Here is a 23,172-nt window from a genome sequence, read left to right as displayed (position 1 = left end):
ACTGAATAACTAGCATATTGCAACAATTTTTTGAGTACTACTGTATTCCAAGATACTGGCCTGCATGTAGATGCAAGGATTGAGGAGGGTTTAGACTTGTATTGCATATTCTTATAAGTGTATGTAAATGATATGTCACCCTTACTGGTGTGCACCTATACTTACCAAGCAGTCCAAGTTAAACTGTAGTAATCTGTTTTTGTCAATTACAGCTCTGGCAGTATTCATTTCATCTGAAAAATTTCTAATTTTTTAATACATTTTCTTCTTAATTATTCTGAAAGATACCAAATAATATTAGACCAAGGTAGACTGTTACAGCTTCCTCAATCACTACCCATTAGAAAAAAGCTACTTGGTGAACATTCCACATTTGCAATTAATTTTTGTGGTCTTTCAGTTAGCCAGTTTTTAATTAATTTGAGGTGAGCTATACTGATTTTACATAATGTTTTCATCAGAATGCTAGGAAAAATAGAGTGTTTAAAAAGTCTGTGTTATCCAAATAAACTTTATCCACCAACAACCTCATAAAAATTACAGTAAATACTTCAAGTCATGTGTTTCTACATGTTATAATATTAGCCTCTAGAGAAGAATTTTGGGACCAGTTGCAGGAGAACAACCAAAAGTATTCTATTTATCCTACTTGAATATTGACACAACTTGCTAATAAATAGTGGTACAATGAGCAGTCCATAATTAATATTTTTCTTTAAAGTGATAGACAGGTTCTAAAGAAAGTAATGGAACAGATATTCACTCTTCAGTTGTGACACGTCTATCAACATCCTAAAACCTAGTGTCCTTGGCAGGACAGTGCTGTCATGCCTTTTCCAGTTTACTGGTTGAAACACTTATCTGCACTGCTTCTGTTATACAGTATAAAATAAGATATGTCATTACTAGGAACACCAAGAAATTTTGGTGTAATTATTAATTCACAGATTCACAGATTTCTCTAGGTTGGAAGAGACCTCAAGATCATCGAGTCCAACCTCTGACCTAACACTAAGTACTCCACTAAACCATATCCCTAAGCTCTACATCTAAACGTCTTTTAAAGACCTCCAGGGATGGTGACTCCACCACCTCCCTGGGCAGCCCGTTCCAATGCTTAATAACCCTTTCGGTAAAGAAGTACTTCCTAACATCCAACCTAAAACTCCCCTGTCGCAACTTTAGCCCATTCCCCCTCGTCCTGTCACTAGGCACGTGGGAGAATAGACCAACCCCCACCTCTCTACAGCCTCCTTTCAGGTAACTGTAGAGAGCGATGAGGTCGCCCCTGAGCCTCCTCTTCTCCAGGCTGAACAAGCCCAGCTCCCTCAGCCGCTCCTCGTAAGACTTGTTCTCCAGACCCCTCACCAGCTTGGTCGCCCTTCTCTGGACTCGCTCGAGCACGTCCATGTCCTTCCTGTAGCGAGGGGCCCAAAACTGAACACAGTACTCGAGGTGCGGCCTCACCAGAGCCGAGTACAGGGGCACAATCACTTCCCTCGACCTGCTGGCCACACTGCTTCTTATACAGGCCAGGATGCCGTTGGCCTTCTTGGCCACCTGAGCACACTGCTGGCTCATATTCAGCCGACTATCCACCAATACTCCCAGGTCCTTCTCGGCCAGGCAGCTTTCCAGTGCGTGGAAATGGTGGTGCGTGAAGCAGAAAGAAGATTAACTCTTTAGGAGTCATGAAAAAGCACTTAATCGTGCAATGCTGGTCTGGGATTTTTTTGTGCAGCACCCTGACTTCCTGACCAGCAGACTGAGGCAACCATTGCTTGGGGAGTTTGCTGCTGGAGAGCTCTTCTCCTCGCTGCAGAGTCAGCTAAAAGAATAAAATTTATACTTTATTCACGAAGGGAAATATAATCTAGAAAAGTCAGAAAAATTCATTTCAAGGAAGCAGGGATGGATGAATAGATGTTGTTAGGGATGTCTTCCACTATTAAAGCTAAAAGAAGCTGGGAAATTTCTACATGATACCTTTGAAAAACATAGTAACTACTGCTTTTGACGGTCTTCCTTATTGCCATTTTATGCAGTCTCCCTGTTTCAGCACTTCACAGGTAAAATATTTCTATTGAAGTTGACGGGGTTTCATATGCTCCAGCACACACACATGTACCACTGCTGTGGCTACAAACTGAAGCATAACCTCACTCATAGTTCCTTCTTTTATGTATCAGGAGTGCCAGCTATTTAAGTCACCACAAAAAGACTCCAGTCCTTTCTAGGATAGAAAAAAAAAAACGTATTCCAACAATAAAAGATCATTTGTCCCAGCATAAACATCTTTTAATCCCTCACTGTTTTCTCTCTCTCTGTCTCTTTTCTTTCTTGCTGGCTTTACAGAATATGTTGAGGTGGTTATTTTTTTTGAAAATTTAATGATTCAGAGCATTCTTGTTTGTTTTTCTGGAGGAATGCTCTTTACTATATCACCCCAGTGGCTCTTGTGCCTACAGGAATTTGCAAAAAATTGAACAATTTACTGCTGTTAGGCAGTGCAGTGCTTTCATGCTGTGGCTCTCTTTTGCAGGGGTTGTTCTAAATCCAAGGGTGTTTTCCACACCAGGCTTCCCATCATCAGGAAAGAAATTTTTATCTGAAAGGGAACTAATTGGCTTGTTCCAGAAGGGACCCAACAGGCAGACTAGTGTGTTTGCAGTGTGGGCTACTGCTTGAGCTGAACAGACAGTGACAAATATAAACACATGATGAGTTTTAATCCAAAAGCAATGTAGATTTTCATGTGGTTCAAATAAATTATATTAACAGTAAAAAAAAAAAAAAAAGAGAGAGAGAAATACTGACAGAATACCTAGTTATGTGTTTTATTAATTTGAGGACTGTGAAAAATTAATTAGTCTGGAACCCTGATCTTGATGAAATAATAACTTTAATTTCTTTATCATAGGCACAGATGGTGATTTTCTTTTATTGCCAGATCTGCTGAATCCTTGCATTCTTCCTTCGCTTCCCATATCCACAATATTTGTCTTTACCTTTTCAGCCTGAAATCATGATATTTTGGATTTGCAGCCATATGTGATCTGGACCCTGAGCTCCATTCTTTCTGGAACTCCAGAGGGCGGTCCTGAATCACTGGTTCTAAAAGAGCCCAATATTGTTTCAAGCACATTCATGCCATGGCAGAGAAGCTGTCCTTAGGATTTTTAGAAATATATCTTGTTGCCAGTGCAAAATGGAGATTTTCTTGTTAGAATGTTTGATGTTTTGACAACAGTAAATTCAATTTCTGGATGAAACCACCAAGCAAATGAGACTGCACAAATATCCTATTTAGTAACTGTCTTGCTGGATCTGTCCTCATGTCTGCCTAGTCCTACTGTTCATTCAATAGTAGTCAGCACTGGATACCTCAGAGTGTCTCATTTTAATCTTGAAATATTTCCTTACTATGTTTTGTATTTCCAACCATTTGTTCTTCAAATATGACCTTGCCCTATCTGGTGTCCCTGCTGCATGTGCCCAGAAGCCATAGAGATTTTACTTTTGTCTGCATTTCCTGAACAAGAGCAACATCCTTGCTCATACCTCAAGCTTCTTGCACAGGCTTTCCATTCATCCACTGGTCAGGAAGCTAATGTTAGTGACAACACTTGGAAAAAGGCTTTTCAGGCCCATACATAGAAAGAAGTATTACATCCTTATGCTAATAACAGTCCTTTTTAAGATTGCCTTTCCATTGCCTGCTCCTTTTCCCACATCCCCCCTTAGATTGGAGACCGTCATCTCACTGGAGCACTTGAACTGCAGCACTTCTGGAAATGTAAAGATTACCCTAATAGACTTTGTGTTTTTCTTTCCTATTGTTCTTAAGCACTGTTGTTTACAATGTGTTGTAAATCCATCTGACAGTCAGTTACTGTCTGTTAGAGCTCCAGTTTTCACCATCCACACTTATCTATCTCACAGCTACTCACTCACTATTATCTATCTAGCTGTCTTTCTGTCACTTTTTTATCTTTCACTCTGCTGGAAGGTCCGCTGCCTGATAGATGTCAAATTGAAATAACTAAAGTATGTAGCTAAGAGACAGAAGAGAGTTGTCATTAGGGCTTCCAGACCTTTTAGACCAAATACACAACCTTTTAAAAGACTTTGAAGAAATTTGCTCAAAAAAGAGAGAACAGAGCTGGAGGTACTCTCCGTCCTTTTATCCTCTTGCACTGTGAATAAATTTCTGTACCATTTCTCACAGTCTGCCCAGTAAGGAAGTGAAGAAGCCTCAGATATTTCCCTTCAGCCCAGAGAGAAGGTGAAATGCAGGTCCTCCTCCACACATTTGGGTGAAGAACCCAGAGGGGAGCTGCAACTTTGACAGGGCTTGAATGTAAAAAGTAGCTGATGGGAACTGACCTGATTCCAGGTTGGATGTGGAAGGGATTTCTAGATGTGGTGGTGAGCAAGGAAGCTGGCCTTGTTGTTGAGGAAGAAAGCTGGAATGATGCAATTAGAAACTCTTAAACATCATTTTAAGCACATAACCTATGTCTGAGTTAAGCATGAAGAGTAATGTGAGTAAACAGTTTCTCTGGATAATAGGCTTCTGGATACATGAATGTGTGATACATGTTGTAGCTGTAGAATCCATTCACAACTTGACTAGTCATATCAGTGGTGGCTACACCATGCTGAAGAGCTCTAACACCCAAATATTGTAGTGTAGTATCTAATCATCTGCAAGGATAACCCATAAATCCTCCCTTATCTTTGCATTATGCCATTCATTTTTAAAAGTATGTTTTTGTCAAAATGTACTTATTGAGCAGATGGCCAGAAAGAATGAAACATACTACCAGACGTAACAGTCACTCAGGTATGTAGGTACTAAGCTCCCTCATGAGATGACTCTGAAGCAGAAGCCTGGGTGACAAATCCACCTTTTGTGTCTTGGAGCACCAAGAAGGGAATCATAGCAAACCCTAGCCTCTTTCTCTCCACTGCACAAACCTGTGTGAACTGCTGTAGTTGGACAGAACTGACCTCCCCACTCACTCTGCCACAGGGAGTCTAATGAGGAGAGAGAGCACTTCTTCTGCAGCATGCTTGTCCTCTCTGAAAGCGCAGGGAGAGATGTAATGTCAGAAACGGGAACAGGGACAAGAGAATATGGACAAGGGCAGTAAGTTGGCAATAGTTTTCCCATTGGATCTGCTAGTGGTTTACACATTTCTGTTCCACCAGCACTTCCCCACCCCCTTGCCTATCAACTATAACTGTCAAATGGAGTATGGCCTTATAAATCATAAACTCACATTCATCCCTATAATCACAGAACTACTAAGCATCCTTGTGCAGTCAGCAGGTGCTGACTGAGCTCATGCACTGGGCAGTGTAAAGAAAACAAAATGAAAGAAAATAAACAGTGATTTTAGCTATACGATTACTGGCTCTGTTGTCTAGAATAAGGTCCTGGAAAAGTTGCTGTGTGATCCCATGGTGAAATCCAGCACTGTAATATGTACACACAAAAAGATAAAATAAGGTTGCAGAAACTTGCTTGGCTTTGCAGTCATAATTGTTTTTTATTTTTCTATCTTGTGTAGTTAAGAACACTCTTGATGAGAAACACAGGGACATATACAAACATGCACAGCTGATGGGAAAAATGAAGGAAAAAAGCAGGAAATGACAAAAAAGAATCAAGGACGTGCATAACAAAAGCAATCTCTTATTAAAGCACTTATTATTTACAACTTAGACATTACCTTAATTAAGAGAGAAATTGGGAAATAAGAAAAGAACAGAAAAGTCAAGGGACGTGCTGAATTTAATTTGGAATGTCAAAATGCTGTAAAAATTGTAATTATCGAGTTTCCTTTATTAACACCTTCTCCCTGTCTGGACAGTGTTTTGTGGAGCCTGTGTGTTTATATATGTGTTGTTCACTTCACTGTGCCTTTATCGATTTCTAGAAGGATCACTTCAAGCAAAAATAAGTATTTCCATCATTTTGCCTTAACTGCCTCTCTGTCAGTTTTTAACAAATCCACATTTTACAATTATACTTGTCTGTCATTTGACATTTTTATCTGACAAGTAAATTAAGGTCATCAGGAAGTTTCAGGCTTGAAAGGCCCTTTATAATGATTTGGCTACTTGAAAAAAATCCTAATATATTGGACTCCGGCATCTCTGCCAACAGAGTAAAATACAAATGCTAGAAACAGAATACTCACTATTTAAGAATGTACAGTCTCAGCTAAAAATTGTATTGGTTAGACATGGAAAGAACTAAGTCAGTGGGGAATTTCTCCCCCTTCAAGAACTTGACTGTGGTTCCTGGTAGAAAATATGTGCATTATTAAACTGATGTATTGCAGTCTGCTTTAGCTAAAACTCAGAGCAACTCCATTCAACATGAGTGATCCAGGACACCGACTTTTCATCTCAGTAGCTAGCAGAAGGCTTCTTTGGACTGTAGGATCAGTTCCTACATTTGCACTCAACTTGAATTCTCAAGCCCTGCGTGTTCTCCTTGATAATGAAAGCCTGTTGAACAAAATTCCATCTAGTTTATCTGCCTCTGGTTCACATTTGTTTTACTGAACTAAATATTTTTTCACAACTCTTTTTTTTTTTTTTTTTTATAGGAAAAAGGGCTGCATTTCATCCTCTCACTTCCATTGCACAGATGGACAAGATACACTCATTTAAAACTTCCCTTACCCTTTACACAATTTCAAACCGTCTCTGGCTGTCTTTGTAACATTTAGCACAACCCTTGCTAGTTTGAAATAGTATTCAGCATTTGAATTGAAGAGCCTGTTACTTTTCACATTGTTACTTGTTTGGCACCATGTTTTATATTATATTTTTTCAACTAAACCTGACTCTGTGGAGCTCAAGATAATGCAGAGCTACAGTCCCTTCCTGTGGTATCACTAGGTACTGTTTTGGAGATTAGCTATTTAGTAAGTATTTGATAAAGGGTTTTGATACATCATTTATTGGAAGATTCATGTATTTAACTTGTCTGAGGAGAGTTTATGATCACAGATACTGAATGCCTTGTAATTTACTGCCAGTGCATATCTCCATTAAATTATATGAACAGAAACCTAATGGCAGAAATTTAACAAGTTGTTTTTGCTGAAAATTGAGGCATAAATTACTATTGCTTTTATTCGCTTTACTACTATTACAAAGCCAGTTTACACAGCTAATTTCTAAACCACTCACTAATATTATTTAGAAGCCAAACGTTTTTCTTGAAAACAATTTTTTATGATGCTTTGGGGAGTTATGTGTGCATTGTATTGGGCTTCATCAACTGCAAAGTGAGAGAATATAGCCTGCTGAGCTTTCTCTTTCCAGCAGCCTAGGTGATTTCCCTAAACTTTAATCATCTGATGCACAAAGAAAGCTGAAGATTTTATTTACAAGATTACAAAGCCAAAGTTGCTTTCTTGATAAATCTAAAACTTATTTTCTTTTCTGCATTTACTGCTGTTGTCCAAGGTAACTGAATAGAATTGTTTATTCTTCTTTCGGGACAATCTTATGTTTCTCATAGAAAAAGAAAATCAGAATTAGGTAAATGTCATATGGTGAAAATGTTCAAGTGTAACTGAGTTTACTTTAAGAAGTAAAACTTTGAAGTCACAAAACAGGAGATACAGTTCTTTTTCTGTTCAGTAGTATTTGCACGATGAGGACCAGCCTAATTGTAATAGGTACTTTGTCAGTGTAAACATTTAATATTATAAAGAAAAAATAGTGAAAAGATCAAGCCTCTGGATACAAGACAGTTTCAGATGATCTTTTTTACCTGCTAAATGTTCTACAAAAAGCAGAGGAAAAACATGAGGCATAAGAAAATCTTTTTTTTTTCAATAGCTATGCCAATCACCAGAGCTTGTTATAGATAAAACTGTATTAATTTGTGATGATAAAACTAAATAACAGAAACACAGAAGAATGTGTGGGGCTACATGTTACATGCGCTTTTTTGTACTTCATGTTCTACTGAACCTAGTTTAGTATGTCTTACATGCATAGCACTGCTGCTGACTTCACTTGGGACAATTGGATAGAGAGAAGTTTTGAATTAGAGGCAAGGTTAAGCTAAAAAAAATCAATAAATTTGTTCTAGTTTTATGTCCAAAACATGTATTTATGTCAAACTTTGGTAAGTTGCAAGTTAGTTTCAATTGAAAAACTTATCTGATAATGCCAGCTCCTCGTTTTAAAAAATTATAAAAATCTTCTCTGCCTCTTTATAGTTGGGACACAGGGTAAGGTTTTTCACTTCACAGGCATATTCACATCTGATGTCTGGTCTAAGCACCAAGAAAACTACTACGGAGTAATTGCAACATTTGATCAGTGAAATTTTGCCACCCTTTCTGCATGAATCCTAGTGCTGGAGTTTTAACCTCATTTCTTTGTGCTTCTGTTTCAGCTTCTGATATGGCTGCGGAGCAGGGGCAGATTCTTGTGATTGCCACTGCTGCTGTTGGTGGATTCACTCTCCTGGTCATCCTCACTTTGTTCTTCCTGATCACTGGAAGGTAATTAATGCTACAGCGTTCTTATTTACTCAGGGTCTGTGTCATCCAATGCTAAGAATTTAAGAAGAATAGCTAAGTCATTAAACCACATTGTCAGTGCTGAAATATGGGTTAGATGTAGCTGGGTCAATGTCCTCTTTGTTCAGCACTGCTCACACTCAGAGTTCTTAAAAGCCCAGCTTGGGCAGCTAAGTAATTATGTGAAATCAGGAAATAATTTATCTGGTTTTAAAATAAGTTTCTGGCCCTCTTGTCTGTAGAGCAAAAATTTTTAAATACAATACGACTGCACCCTCAAGGCTCTGACATTCGAAAACAAGAAAAGAAAGGAAAACAAAAAACAGTATTTATTGTAAAATCTCTTTTATACGAGTGTTTTCCATGTGACTTTGGGATTTCATCTGCTTCCACCAGAAAACAAAGCAAAATTTAAAAGGATGAAGACATTATGTCCCATCTTCTCTGTGAGACATCAGTGGCACCACAGTTCTGCCGTGGTTCAAGAAAGCCGAAAAAAAGCCTGGTACTCTGTAGACATATGAGTCCAAGCAGAGGTAGCTGGGCTCATCTCCTTCAGTAAGTTCTGTAGGAGGATCTGTGTGGGCTTTGGCCCATCTCTACCCTTTTTGCCTCTCCCTCCTGCAGATGCGTAATACAAATGGTGGAAGAGCCTCCATGTGAGGATTGTTCTCCATGGAGTTTCCTTCTTACCCAGCTTTGGGACAAAAAAAAATCTGGAGTTTGGATGGGTTTCTGCACCATTCCTGGTGTTGTTTAGAGTCTGTGCTTACATATAGAGGAAAGATGTTACAGTTACTTCTCTGAATGGGATAGTAATCATTACAGACTGGGCTGATATCACTTGACAGTGCTGCACTTTCAGATTTGTAATTAATTTGCTATTTTGTTGTTATAATATTAATTTTAATTTGAAAAGAAAGTCCTACCAATGCAGGCTGGATCATTTATTTGCAGTATCCCAGTAGCCAAATATGGCACTACAGTAGCTACCATTATGTGAATTAATGCTTTCTGCTAAATAATAAAACCGGTTAAGTCTAGCATTCAGTTGAAGCTAATGGAAGCAGTTCACATTGGAACATACTGTGATCTCAAGTAATCTTAGAAGCTTAATAAATATTTATACAATTACTACAAACACTACAAATGACAGACTCTTGGAGAAGAGTTATTCAGACAAAGACAAACTTTCAGAGAAAATGATTCTGCAGAATCCTTGAGTGTGACTCCTGAAACCTAACTAGAACTCTTTAACTCTTTCCTCAGAAAACATCCAGTAAACTCAGGAATGAAAAAAAAAAAAAAATGGAAATGGGTTTCTATCTGGGTTTATTTCTCCTGTTTGGTAATGTTAAGGACATTGGTGATTCTCGTAGCTTTCTAACATCTTACTCAATGGGACTGTTTCAATTATGTAAGATATGAATTCATTTTGAAGTGCTGCTTAAATGCAGTGATAAGAGTGTATTCCGTAAAAGACAGAGCAAGAAAATTTTGAATAAATACTCAATTTACTATAGGACTGGAGGTGAATTTCTGCATGAAAAATGGGATTGGTATCCTACAGATGTGCTCTGCTTCGATGTTTAGAATTAGCAATTTGATGAGCTATCGAGTCACAGGGCTGCTGATGAGTCTATTCATAGTGGAGAGGCTGGGTTAAATGAGCACCTGCCTCTGCACTCTGCTGAGTGATTATCCACCAAGAGTAAGCAGGAAGCATGGCTGCCAATTGCAGATAGAAAAATGAAAGCGATAGTGACTTCGAGGCACAGCGTAGGCAGTGAGACCAGGGTCTTGGCTAAATTCCAGGAAGTGCAGTATTAAAACTCAGTGTGATTTATCCTTATCATTAGAGAAATTATTCCTTTCCAATGGTTTTCTAGCTGACAGTGGTAGAAAATGGGGAGTTGGAACAGGAAGACTCTATTGCTGGTTCTCACTGGCTTCTATAGTCTTAATTTTATGGCTTTGGATACTTAGAAGAATTGTGGGGGGTAAAGACTTGTTTCTTTGAATGTTCCTCTGGGCAGACACTCCAAGTGTAAGAGCTTGGGTTCAGTGTTCCTCTTAGTGGCTGGAACCCTACAGACCAGTTGTCCAGGTCCTAAAAATGTCACTGGCATGCTTAGTGGTCCTAGCAACTGGTGTACAATCGGAAGATTTCCACGGAAGCTGAGAATCCCATGGTTACTGTTTCCCTCCATTAGGGTACGTAACTATGAAAACATCTTACTGCTAATTATGATAGCTTAAGAAGTTTCTGCCCTTCAGATGTTCATCATCACCTCTATAGCAGTGAAAGCATTTGTGAGTGATCCTAATCTTTTTCAGTAGTTTAAATGAACCATTGAGAGGAGGTGGGTGTGTTCATGTATTTCCCATTTCTCCGTGGTTACTATTTTACTGCATACACTATCTATAATTATAGTTTATTTTGTTAGGCTGATTATGAACACAAAAAAGCCAGTCATTTTGTTCAAGCTGGTTATGGAACTGAATTTCTGTACACCAAAGCATATGTCCACATGCACTGCTGTCAGTGCCCAAATAGCCCTTAGCCCTCAGCCTAGCCCTTAGCCCCAGAGGTTTCCCTCTAAGTCATCCTTCTTAGGCTGCTCAGTGAGTAAGAGCTTTAAGACCAAGAGCAAATCTTACGTTTCTTGACCTTAACAGTTACTCCCATCATTGGGCCCTCTAAATGGGCACTAGCAGTCCCACAGATAGGCAGCATTCAATTTAGGAGAGGTTTCGTTAAAGGGAACCTGAAATCTTGCCATGTGGCAGCATAACCTTGAATTGTCAGGTAATGTTGCTAACTATTAATGAATATCAATAGAGCTTAGTGTTGTTTGCCAAGGATTTGCAATCATCCAGGCCTATGCTAAATCACTGTGTTCACATAGCAGTCTACATACAGTTTACCCTATGAGATAGCAGCTATCTTATGAGAAATAACAAATCTGTGCCTAACAGACTGAACAGAGCTACTCAGAAGTAAAAAAATAGCGGTCTTAATGGGAAAAAAATATTTTCCTTTTTCATAAAACATGTTGAAGTCAAAGAACTTATTATATTATGAAGAAATTGTGAGCTTTTTTGACCCACTGGTTATAAAAGGTAATAGGATAAGGTTTAATTTGCCTAAGCCAATGTATGCAAAGTATTTAAGATTCTTTCAAATTTGGAAATAAAGTATTGCGTCAAACTTCAGTAGTCATTTTCACTACTAATCCAACTGTGATTTTTTTTCATTGGTATCTAATTTGCTGTAGCTCTTTGTGTGTCTTTCTCTCTTGAGTTTCACAACTAAATCTCTAGATTCAGAATGCAAAATTTTGGCTTTTATAAAACTGCAGATAAAACAATGTACATTTATTTTATATATGACAACTATTTTAATTTAAACCTCACTTGCTTTTCTTAAAAGATGCCAGTGGTACATAAAGGCCAAAATGAAATCTGAAGAAAAAAGAAGGGCTCACTTGCAAAATGGACATTGTAAGTAGTTTAACACTGTGTTACATAAAATCTATATTAGGTTTTAAATGAAGAATGGTCGTTGTTTTCTGTACATCCTTTGCCCTTCATTTTTTAATCTGGCCATTTGAATAGTTCCTTATTGTCTGCACCATCAAGACTGTTTATTTGTACGTCCTCTTGGACAATTTCACTGAATTCACTCCAGTGAGTAAGGGTTTTTACTTAGTATTCTATTAATCATATTCATCAGTTTTCCAGGTGTATCTCTGTGCATTCACAACTGGTCTGGACTGTATTGAATGTCTGCCTCAAAATTCCACTCTTGGTGACTGTGTGCCATTTTTGTAGACAGTTCTCTTTGACTATTAGCGTCTTTTGGGATTTAGACTTCCGGCCACTCGAGAAGTAAAAAGTAGAATGGGTTGCATTCTTTCTCACATTTTTTCTCACTGATCAGCACTCTGAGAGAAAAGCTCTCATGAGCAGTATATTAGTTATTTAGCTCAATTTAGCTACTTAATTTATATTACTAGTCTCATTGTTTTATGTTAGAGTAGCTAAAAAAAAGTTTTTATTTACTTTTGGCTTGTAGAAAGGGTATTATATTTTTATTATTTTTTTATTCAATTTTGAAAACATCCCTGGAAATGTTATCATCAAGACAGAAGCTATGTCGTGAGAAATAAAATCATTTTTCAGGTGACAACACTATACCCAGCCAAGTAGCTCTTTCCATCTTGAAAAGGGGCACATTTCGACATAAAGAATACTTCTTAGATTTGTTTGTAATTTGTTTCCAAACATAGAAGGAACAGAAGACAAAAACCTTCCTGCTGGAGAGTTTGATATTTACCTCTGGAGGCCATGACTGAATATGGGAAAAGCCTCACTCAGTGTCTTTCACACCAGGGCAAACAATAACCCTATTTCATGCTGACACAAAGCTTCATCTAAGAGGCTTCTCATTCTTTGGGAGTTATCTCAGCATCAGACTCAAGAGGGTGTTTCCCTGATCATGCATGTCTTCCACAGAACCAAGGATCTAGAGGAATTACTGTGATTTACCCCAGTAGCCAGGACTGTATTGCCAACAATATTCCTTCCTTTACAACAGGAGCACTCATTGCCTTCACAAGTGCCTTTTTCATGCTAGTAGCAATCTTTGCCTGACTGTTGCGTACTTACAAATTTGGTATCCAGCATCTCAACCTGAAACAATATACAAGGCTGTGCAGTTTCTACGGGTATCAGTATAAGGGTCACTTTCCCTAAACAGGCTGAAGCTGTTTTAAAAAACAAACTCTGCTGCAAAACTTGCACTTGTTAGCATTTCCCGTTTCTTCTCCCAGCTTAGTCATGTCCATGCTCTATCTCCTATGCTTCTGCTGCATGTAGAGAAGAAACATCTCCTGTCTATCCTACCTCCATCCGTTGAGAACTCTGTATGACTCAGAGGAAGATTTCAGGGAATATACTCTTTGAAGAAATTTAGAAAGGGGTCCATGATCTTGATGGTAATGTGGAATCACATTATGTGCTTCCCATTTCTGAATGGTGTGTGTACTCCATCAGCATTGGTCCAAATGGGTGTTGCAGGTGACTTAATGAAGCCCAGACATATTCGTAGGTCCTTAACTACGTCTCACCTAATGTATTTAGACTCATCACATAATGAAGTACTTTAAACTCATCTACTGAGTGATAAGAGGAAGAAGTCTGAGTGGTACTTAATTCTTTTAAAGAGGTTCTCTGGACCCAGCTGCAATACTCTCCTCTTATCATGCTAAGTTGATGCGTTATCTACATCAACGTCTGTTAACGAATTGAAAGTTTTCCAGAACTTAATCACCACATGGCAGGAGCCTAAAAAATTTCCTATCCAGATAGTCCAGGAGAAACAACATAAGTTCTTGGACATTCTACATTCAGGAACACAAGGGATATTAGCCATGCCAGAAAAATGATGCCTTGCTGGAACCTGCCAAAGCAATCTGGCACCAACCCACTGTTGCTGCAGCCATCTCCAAGGAAGCAGACAGAAATTATCAAAGCATTGTAAATGGATTTGGATATTTTTGTTCTCATCTTGCACCTGGCTCTTTGGTTGTGCAAGCTGATCAGAATAGAACAAAGCAGCACAGCCCTCTAGGACCCATTCTCAGAGAAGGGGATCTCAAAGATTGGACCTGTTTGGCAAAATGAATGTTCATCCATCCACCAGTAAAAGACAGGAGTAAATTAGCAAGCAGTGTTTTCAAAGTAAAGGACAGATTGTCTAAATTGTCCAAGGAGTAGCAAAGGGGAACACAACATCTTTGAAAATAATCACTGTCAGTTGTGGGGATCTGCTTTTCCCCATATCTTTGAGCCTTCACTTGGTGTCTCTGTAGACATCCTCTCAACTGAACAGCACAGAGCTCATATTTTCCCTTGTGACTTGCTGAATTTTCCAAGGTTATAGTTTCCAAATTTACCAGCTGTACTTGAAAAATTCCTTCAGGATGTGAGCTAAGTGCAGAGGCACCAAGGAGGCTCTTCAGACCAAAATACTAAATATCAGTTGGAACAGAAATGCCTACAATAAAAAAAAAAAAAAAAAAAGTACTTTGAGTTACCTAAAATAGCATTTACCTCAAAACTTAGGAAGGGCTGTTATTTAACTTTTTCTCAGGAGATGCTTGGTTTAGCTGTGACGGAGAGAAAACTGCGTAAGAGTTTGACACTGTCTTATCAGTTGAAATCCAAAGACTGAGTTTTCCAAAGGCCTTTGACTTTTTCTTCCTCTGGCACCTGTGTAGCCAGAAAACATGATAATAACTAGAGGTATACATAAAATGCAGTTAACCTAATACCTATATTTTCTCTGGGGTTTACACTGACACTGGTTATCAGTTATCGTTGCAAGCTGAAGGGAAGTCTGATGTATCAATGCATTGCAATGAAGACATACCCATGCTTTCAGTCACCTGGAATACCTCAAGAGATTCGAGCAGGGTTTAGCAGGACCTTGCTTGCAGTTTCAAGCAGCAATTTTGAATGCTTTTGATTGTGTCGGATTGACAGAGGTTTATATTCTATCTATGGATATAAACCATAACGTCTCACAAGCCTTACCTAGGGAAAAAAGAAAAAAAAAAAAACACTTGAAGGAAAGAAAATATTTAAGTCTGTGCTGAGTCAGCCTTTGAAGGCCTGGTGCTGCCACCAAATGGGGACAACTCTTGTGGATTCTACAGTTGGTTTCTGTGAGATGAGTGGCAGGTGTTAATAATTTGGGGTGCATCATTATCCTTTTTTAGGTTCTGGCAATTTAAATTGGGAAGATTTAATATGTTTAAAAAAAAAAAAAAAAAAGGAATACCTATATTGTTATAATGTGTGAGTATCGAAGAATGCTTGTTTCCTAGTATTCTCTCTTTTTTGCAGTACGTTTCCCAGGAATCAAAACATATATTGATCCAGACACATATGAAGACCCATCTCTTGCTGTCCATGAATTTGCAAAGGAGATAGATCCCTCAAGAATTCGCATTGAGAGAGTCATTGGGGCAGGTAAAAGCAAACACACTCAAAAACTGTCTATGAATGGAAAGACTGCTTTTCTGAAGTCGTCATGATAATGCAAGTGGTTAAGTCGTTAAAAATGGCATATTTCCCTGATAGCCCAGTTTATTCTCAAGTGTCTTTCATTTTCTGAAGATATAGCAGCAGCCTTCCTGTCCAGCTGCTACTAAGGATCTCTGTGTGCCTGTTCTCCCATAACAGCTCAGTTATTTCAATAAGCTTTGTAGAGGTTTGGTGCAGACAGGCCATCTAAATAAATTAGATACCCATGAGAAAAAATTAGCTTGTGTATAGTTAGCATAAAGACTACTGTACTTATCTAACTCAGTCTTTGACTGAATAAAAAAGAAATGAAAAATAAACAAAGAAAGTGAACATACATAATCTAACCTTATCCATATATATGCTCCCAAAGTTTAGTAGTCAGTGGTTTTGGACTTCTTGAAAGTGCCTGATGGAACTATCCTCCAAGCATTGTTAACTCCTTCTTTTGAACCTGTCGGTTGGTCTGGCCTCCACAGTGTTGCATGATCATGTGTTATATAAGGTAATGTGCACTATGAAAATGTAGTCATTTTTATTTGATTTGGATTAGCTGTGTGGTAGGCCCACTTGATTCTCTCTTTTCCCTGAAGATACATTTGACAAAGATATTGGATTTCCTTACAGAGAAGAAATAACATGTAAAGATCAGTCCTCTAAAACCATTTCTTTCAACTTGTGTTCGGACACTCTAGGACAGGTGGCATGTTATTATTGTTTACTGAGGACCTACAGAGATGAGGCTCAAAATGTTCTTAAGAGGTAACCAAACTAGTGGATCTCAGTGCATGCACTGTGACCAATGCATCACTCAGAAGGCCCACCACCATTTTTTGGTGTTAAAGCAAATCAAAAGAAGAGACTGTCAGGGAGAGTCTGGAGTTCACTGGCATGCATTACATCCTCAGCGATATTATGTGCACACTGCCATATTCCAATGCCCATCTTTGAGCAATCCATTCTTGACCTTAACAATACTTTTTTCTTTTTTTGCTTGATAAATAAATGCCAGCATAAATCACTAATTTTTTGAACTTTTTTACTTGTTCTAAATTTAATGACATCAAGAAAAAAAAATCATGATACAACAGAGAGCAAAATTCAGTTACACCTTGTGGAAGGGTGTCAGTGTTAAAAAAGTAAAGACTGTAATTCTGTAATTTGCTCATTTGCCCACCACAGAATTCCTGCTGTTGGGAAAATTGCCATCAGAATACCTAATGCATTATGAGCCTTCTTTTTTATCTTTGTTTCATACATCTTAGTCACTTAAGAAGCAAGAGGTATTTTTAAGCTGAGATCCCTCATTTAATGATACTTTACTATGCTGATAGCAATGGAAATGACTCCAGTGTTGCTAAAATGTGTTTATACACTAGGAATGTCATGCAAATAATATAATAGACATAAAACCTGGTCTGTTATCAGAGAAAAGGATGTATTGACCTAAAAGTAAGAGAGAAAATTTAGTTTCACCCTGCAGTAAAAACTCTAAAGAGTACTTTAGAGTTTACCTGATTGCTAAAGCTAGATAAGGTGTAGCTGGCACTGTGCGCCATTGGAATTAGCTTGAGAAAGCCCTTAGAGGGCTGACTTTTGCAGAGAATATTCTATTTGATTTGTTTTATTATTTATTTATTTGTTTTCCTTTTCTTCAGACATACTGTAGATATTGGTGTCTTAGATTACAAAGCGTATTGAACTACCTTCAGTATTGGAATGACTGCTGATTTCGGAGAAGTTGAATATGACAGGGAAGGGCTGAGCTTATTGATTTTTGTTCAGGTGAAAATTGTGTCTTTATTCCCAACTTAATTCATTTATGAAAATTCATTACTCAGCTTCCCTCTCCCTTCTGTTGAGTCTTCAGGGGTGAATTTTTGCCTGCTTTGACATATTTTATTTTTATACTTTTTATCTTCTAAAATTACTTAAATAATCTGTCATCTTCAAAGATATTTGCCCAGTAGGACTTGCAAACTGTTTGCGATGAAATTTAAACCCATTTCCGTGTAGGCAAGATACAGGTTAAATACTGTGCCTGAGGCAGGGAGAGTACAAATTCTCACAGAGTTCTTGGATAGCTGCTAGGAGACATGACATATCATTATAATTCACAGCAGTCCTGAAGCTTCCTTTATGCTTTCTTTCTGATTCCGTACTAAACATTGCAACTAGATGTAAAATGGATTTCTTATTACAGGAGAATTCCTTTTAAAAGATGTCTACAATTTTCACCTCAGTGAAATTAAAAATTAAAATATTTTACCAAATGAATCATTAAAACCTTTTTAAAAAGTGAATTAAGAATGGTATTTCTTGAAAAGGTGTTGTTAGAATATTTTATTTTGATCAATGATTTTCATTCTGAATTTTTGTAACTTTAATTTTTCAAAACAAATTATTTCCATTCAAGAACTAAAAACTTTTATTTTGAAAAATGTCAGAGTAGAACATTACAAATATTTGGTTTTTTTTCTAGCATTTCTGGACAATAAATTTTTGAAGGTAATCTTCTCCTGAAGCAGTTTCAAATTTGCTTTTTCAATAGAACAAGTCATGTCCAAAAACCCTTCATAATTCACTAATTGCAGTGCATGTGGATTTGACACTCAAGTTCTTTTCCCAGCTTCTTTTTTCAGCTTACCAACCTCTGTACCCATGTTGTCTTTTAAAGTATTTGCTAATTATGACCTTGGGCGGTGTGCGTTGGAAATGTACATTATATTATTTGAATAATCTTTTGCAACTATCTGAGGGTAATACCATCAAGTCAGAAGTAATATTCTGAAGTAAAACTACTGATTATCTCATTCCCGATTACAGCACTGTAAAAAGTTAAAATCTAACCTCTCCACTTACCCCAGATATACATACACTTTCAACTTGAAAAAAATGGGGCTTCCTCTTTTATTGTTTTTGTCGTATGTTTCCCTCTGCTGTACGGATACATTTGAATGCTTTACAAGACATTGGGATTTCTCTGAAATCCCTTATTAGCAATATTCTACAATTGGGTCTGTTCCTTCATACCGAGTGCTAGTAGAATAAGGGTAATACTAAGTTACATGAAAAAAAAGCAAGTGTCTAAATTCATTGGTTACACACACACTGTTCCACACTGTGATGTTTTTCAGTAAGCAATTAAAATCTGATTCAGAGAGGTGGCATCGAATGGTCAAATTGAAAAAGTGTGAAGATCTTCAAGCAATGACAGCAGATTGGAAAATAGCCTTTCATAGTTATAAAGATCAAGATGACACTTGGCCTGCAACTGTCAAAGACATCATAGCCGAAATAAAAAGAGAATGTCTAAACATTTAATTGTAGGAATAAGCATTCCTGTTGCAAATTCATATAATTAGGCAGATTATAATAACAAATGCAAACCAGCAAAAAGTTAAGAAAGGGTGCTGAGCTCATGAGACATCTTTACTTTGAGAAAAAAATATGAATTTGTGCAATCTCTTGTTAAAATCCTTTTTCAAGTCATTATAGTGGACATTTACTGAGCTGATGTTTTTGAACGCAGCCACTATATTCCACAGGGCCAGTTAATTGAACCTTCGACCTCAACTCTCCCAGTCCTCCCCTCTGACCTGTTTTTGGTGTTCCAATACATTTAGAAACTCTCCAAACTACTGTCCTTCCTTCTGGTGCTTTGGTGCAAATAAAGCAAATAAAATACAGACTTTGCAAGGTCGTTTCTAAATTGTTCACGCTTTAGTCCTAGACTTACTCCATTTGTAACACAATAGTATGCAGACCTGCATTAAAGTAACAAAATATGCACATAAATCCAGATTCAAAACTGTTGGTCAAATTTTTTATCATTAATTCTAAATATTCCATCAGATCACCCATTGGTTCATCACAAAGTTTGACAGGTGCTTTTTTGCCGATTCCCACAATTTGCCTTTTCTTCACTGCTGTAGGTTTTCTTCATATTATCCCTTTCAGCCTCACTTTGTGTTGAACTCACTTGCACCTATTGACACACTATGACATCCTTTGGTTTTGTCCTTTCTGTGACACTATTTTTGCCCCATCGCTTCTTGAACTTTAGTTTAAAGCTTCAGCTCTTCTTCTTGGAAGGAATTCCCAGACATATCTTTGTCAAGTCTCTCTTAAAAGTTATACTTATCTTTGTGTTTTCTTTATTAAAAAGTGGAAACATAAGGAAGAGTCCAACTCTTAAATTTTTCAGACAGTATGCTTTATTATTTTATATTCTAAATCTTCTGTCAATTTTCCCACAGGTCTAATGACTAAATCTGGGGGAAATGAGCTGGTTTTGGTGCTGCAACCTTTCAGTTTTATAAACAGCAATTCGGTGTTGTAAGATACTTGTTTTGATCTCATGTATGTGGTGGTTTTACCCAGCTGGGCAGCTGAGCTCCACCACAACTGCTCTCTTACTCCCCTTCCTCAGAGGGAAAGGGGGAAAAATATGATGGAAAGTGCTCAAGGGTTGAGATAAGGACAGGGAGATCACCAACCAATTACTACCATGGACAAAACAGACTCAGTGTAGAGAGATTAATATAATTTATTGCCTATGACTAGCAGACTAGAACAGTGAGGAACTAAAAGCAAACCAAAAACACCTTCCTCCCCATCCACCCTTTTCCACCTCCTTCTCCCGAGTGGTGCAGGGGAACAGGCAATGGGGGCTGCGGTCAGTCCCTGACACTTCGTCTCCACCGCTCCTTCACGGTCACTCTCTGCCCCTGCTCCACGTGGGGTCCCTCCCACGGGATGCCGTCCTTCCCTGAACTGAGCCTGCGGGGGCTGCCCACAGGCAGCAGCTCTTTAGGAACTACTCCCTCATGGCTCCGTACCACGGGGTCCATCCCCCAGGAGCAAACTGCTCCAGCACGGGTCCCCCACGGGCGGCAGCTCCCCCCAGACCCCCTGCTCCTGCGTGGGCTCCTCTCCACGGGCTGCAGCTCCGGCCCGGGGCCTGCTCCTGCAGGGGCTCTCCATGGGCCGCAGCCTCCTCCAGGCCACATCCACCTGCTCCACCGGGGGCTCCTCCACGGGCTGCAGCGTGGAGATCTGCTCCGTGTGGGACCCATGGGCTGCAGGGGGACAGCCTGCTTCACCAGGGGCCTCTCCACAGGCCGCAGGGGAACTGCTGCTCCATGCCTGGAGCACCTGCTGCACTGACCTTGGGGGCTGCAGGTCTGTTTCTCACTCCTCTCTCTACCAGCTGCTGTTGCACAGCAGGTAATTTTTTCCCCTTTCTTAAATCTGCTCTCAAAGAGGCGCAAACAACATCGCTTATTGACTTGTCTCAGGACAGCGGCAGGTCCTTTTGGAGCCAGCTGAAGCTGGCTCTTATTTAACATGGGGCAGTTTCTGGACTCTTCTCACAGAGGCCACCACTGCAGCCCCCAGCTACCAGAACCTTGCCATACAAACCCAATACAATGTAGCAATACAGGTCTGTATATTGGACTTTTAGGTGACTGACCATTCCTGTTCCACTTTAAATAACACATATTTTATGACTGGATGAGAAAAGGGATGTGTGGCTTGCATAAGGCAAGTTTCTGGAGTGCTCAATTAGCTTATTTTTGCGTAACATACAATAAGACATGTCAGTTTTATATCATTAAAACATAGATTATTTACACATTATTAAAACTGAACAGACAATGAACTCTAGTTCACTCTAGTTATCACCAGCTTTTTCCCTGGAGCAAGAAATGGTGTTGACTTCACTGACATCTGTCTCTTAGCTTCTACTTAATACCCATGCAGTCACGAACCTTTAGTGCTGCAGGGTCAGCATTTGTCTTGTTTATCTTCCATCTGAACAATCAGATTCTTAGGTTTAAAAAATTCCTTTTTGTTGAATAAATTTCCCTTTCACTTAAAGTAATTTTAGATTCTTTCTTTATCTTAACGGAAGTCCAGAAAAAAATATTCTGGAAGGGAATCCTGTCAGAATGTTTCTCAGCATAAATAGTTCAACACTTTAAATGATATTATTGATCCCCATCTAGTCTAAACCAGAACTAGAAATTATTACACATACCTTAGGTTTCGAAATATAATAACTGTCTGGTTGACATCACACCACAACAAAAAAATGCTGCTAGTCTTTATCAATTCATCAGTCCCAATATCCAAGGGGATTATTCTGCCTGTACAAATTATTAATTCAGAAAAGGGAAAAGAGACAGATCAGGGGAAGACATGGTGTTCCTTCTCCCACTTCGGATGTTATACAGATAATAAATCTTGGGTTTGTAAGTCCTTCAAGTGCCTCTTTCAGTTTAATTCACTTCAAAACACTTGCTGAACAACTCTACAGTCCCTAAGGTATGAATGCTATTATTTTGGAAATTCTGAAGTTGCAGTACTCTCTTGTATTATATTTTAATAGCAAAAGAATTTATTCTATAACCAGTGCTTTCCAATTTTTTCTCAAAAATGAGATTTTGCAGTTCACAAATTTATTTTTCTTGAAATACCTTCAAAAACTGGATATGAAGGTTTTAATATTTTTTTCCTTGACACTTTGTTTCAGCAAGAGAAAGAAATTGATTTTTTTTTTCTAATTTTAAGATGACTTAATTTTAATTATGTTTGAAGAAACAGTAAGATGCCATAAGGCCATGGCTTTAGAGATGAATTCTAACACTGCTGGATATATCATGGAATAAAAAAATTGATATACCATATCTATGTGATGTGTTTTAGGCAGAACACATGTTCCATCTAAACATCAGGAAGTGCTGGCACAGATTGCCCAGGGAGGTTATGGAGTCTTCATCCTTGGAGATCTTCAAAAGCCACCTGGACATTGTTCTGGGCAACCTGCTCTAGGCGTCTCTGCTTGAGCAGGGGTATTGAACTGGGGATTAAACTTCATGGATTCCTTTCACCCTCAACCATTCTGTGATTCTGTGACTCTGTATCCTTCAAAACATTCAGGTTTCATTATTTTGTTTTATGGTAGGAATTTGAAAGTCTAAATTAACTACTGCTTTTTCAGTGGTCCTAGTCAGGCAAACAGAGTTTTAAGCAGAGCCTTCTATGAGATAAAGGGAATAAATCATACAGGAAATTCTCTTGCCAACTTCCCATTTTGTCAAAAGATTCCCAGAGCATTAGTTTTGTGACATGTATTTTTACACACTTTACGTATCTTCAGGGAAGCTCACACTTGGATTTATTTTCAAAATAAGATAAAAATAAAAGAAATAGTGTTGTTTTGGTAGAAAGATGACCTGGGAAACTTGGCTTTCGTTAGCTGTTTAAGAATAGGCTAATTTATTCAGAGGTTATGTTCCGCATCTGTTAATTGCACTCTTGCACTTGATGATGTCTCTGTTTTGAAGTGAAAGGCCAGCTATGAAATTGTGGTTTTTTTTTAATCCCTCCACTCTTCTTGTATCTTATTGACTAATAAGACATGCTTTTATATTATAGTGGAAGTGACATAGGCTAATAAAATACAGACTGTATGACAACAACTATTCTAATCCTATAATATCAAGAATTTACA

At 38.3% G+C, this 23,172-nt stretch overlaps 1 protein-coding gene across 12 annotated transcripts in view; it reads left to right on the top strand.

Moving 5' to 3' along the window:
• The window catches only part of EPHA6 (EPH receptor A6), a 517,785-nt gene that overhangs the window by 382,402 nt on the left and 112,211 nt on the right, over positions 1 to 23,172 (top strand). For all 12 annotated transcript variants that reach the window (XM_067001793.1, XM_067001791.1, XM_067001836.1 and 9 more), the window contains 3 exons: positions 8,435 to 8,543; positions 11,995 to 12,065; positions 15,474 to 15,599. In XM_067001793.1, the coding sequence (XP_066857894.1) occupies positions 8,435 to 8,543; positions 11,995 to 12,065; positions 15,474 to 15,599 (306 nt within the window). The remainder of the gene's footprint in view (positions 1 to 8,434; positions 8,544 to 11,994; positions 12,066 to 15,473; positions 15,600 to 23,172) is intronic.

The sequence above is a fragment of the Anser cygnoides genome, chromosome 1 (genome assembly GCF_040182565.1).
Source record: "Anser cygnoides isolate HZ-2024a breed goose chromosome 1, Taihu_goose_T2T_genome, whole genome shotgun sequence".
Classification (NCBI taxonomy): Eukaryota; Metazoa; Chordata; class Aves; order Anseriformes; family Anatidae; genus Anser; species Anser cygnoides.
Note: the sequence above shows the minus strand (reverse complement) of the source record. Positions and strands in the feature narration are given on the sequence as shown.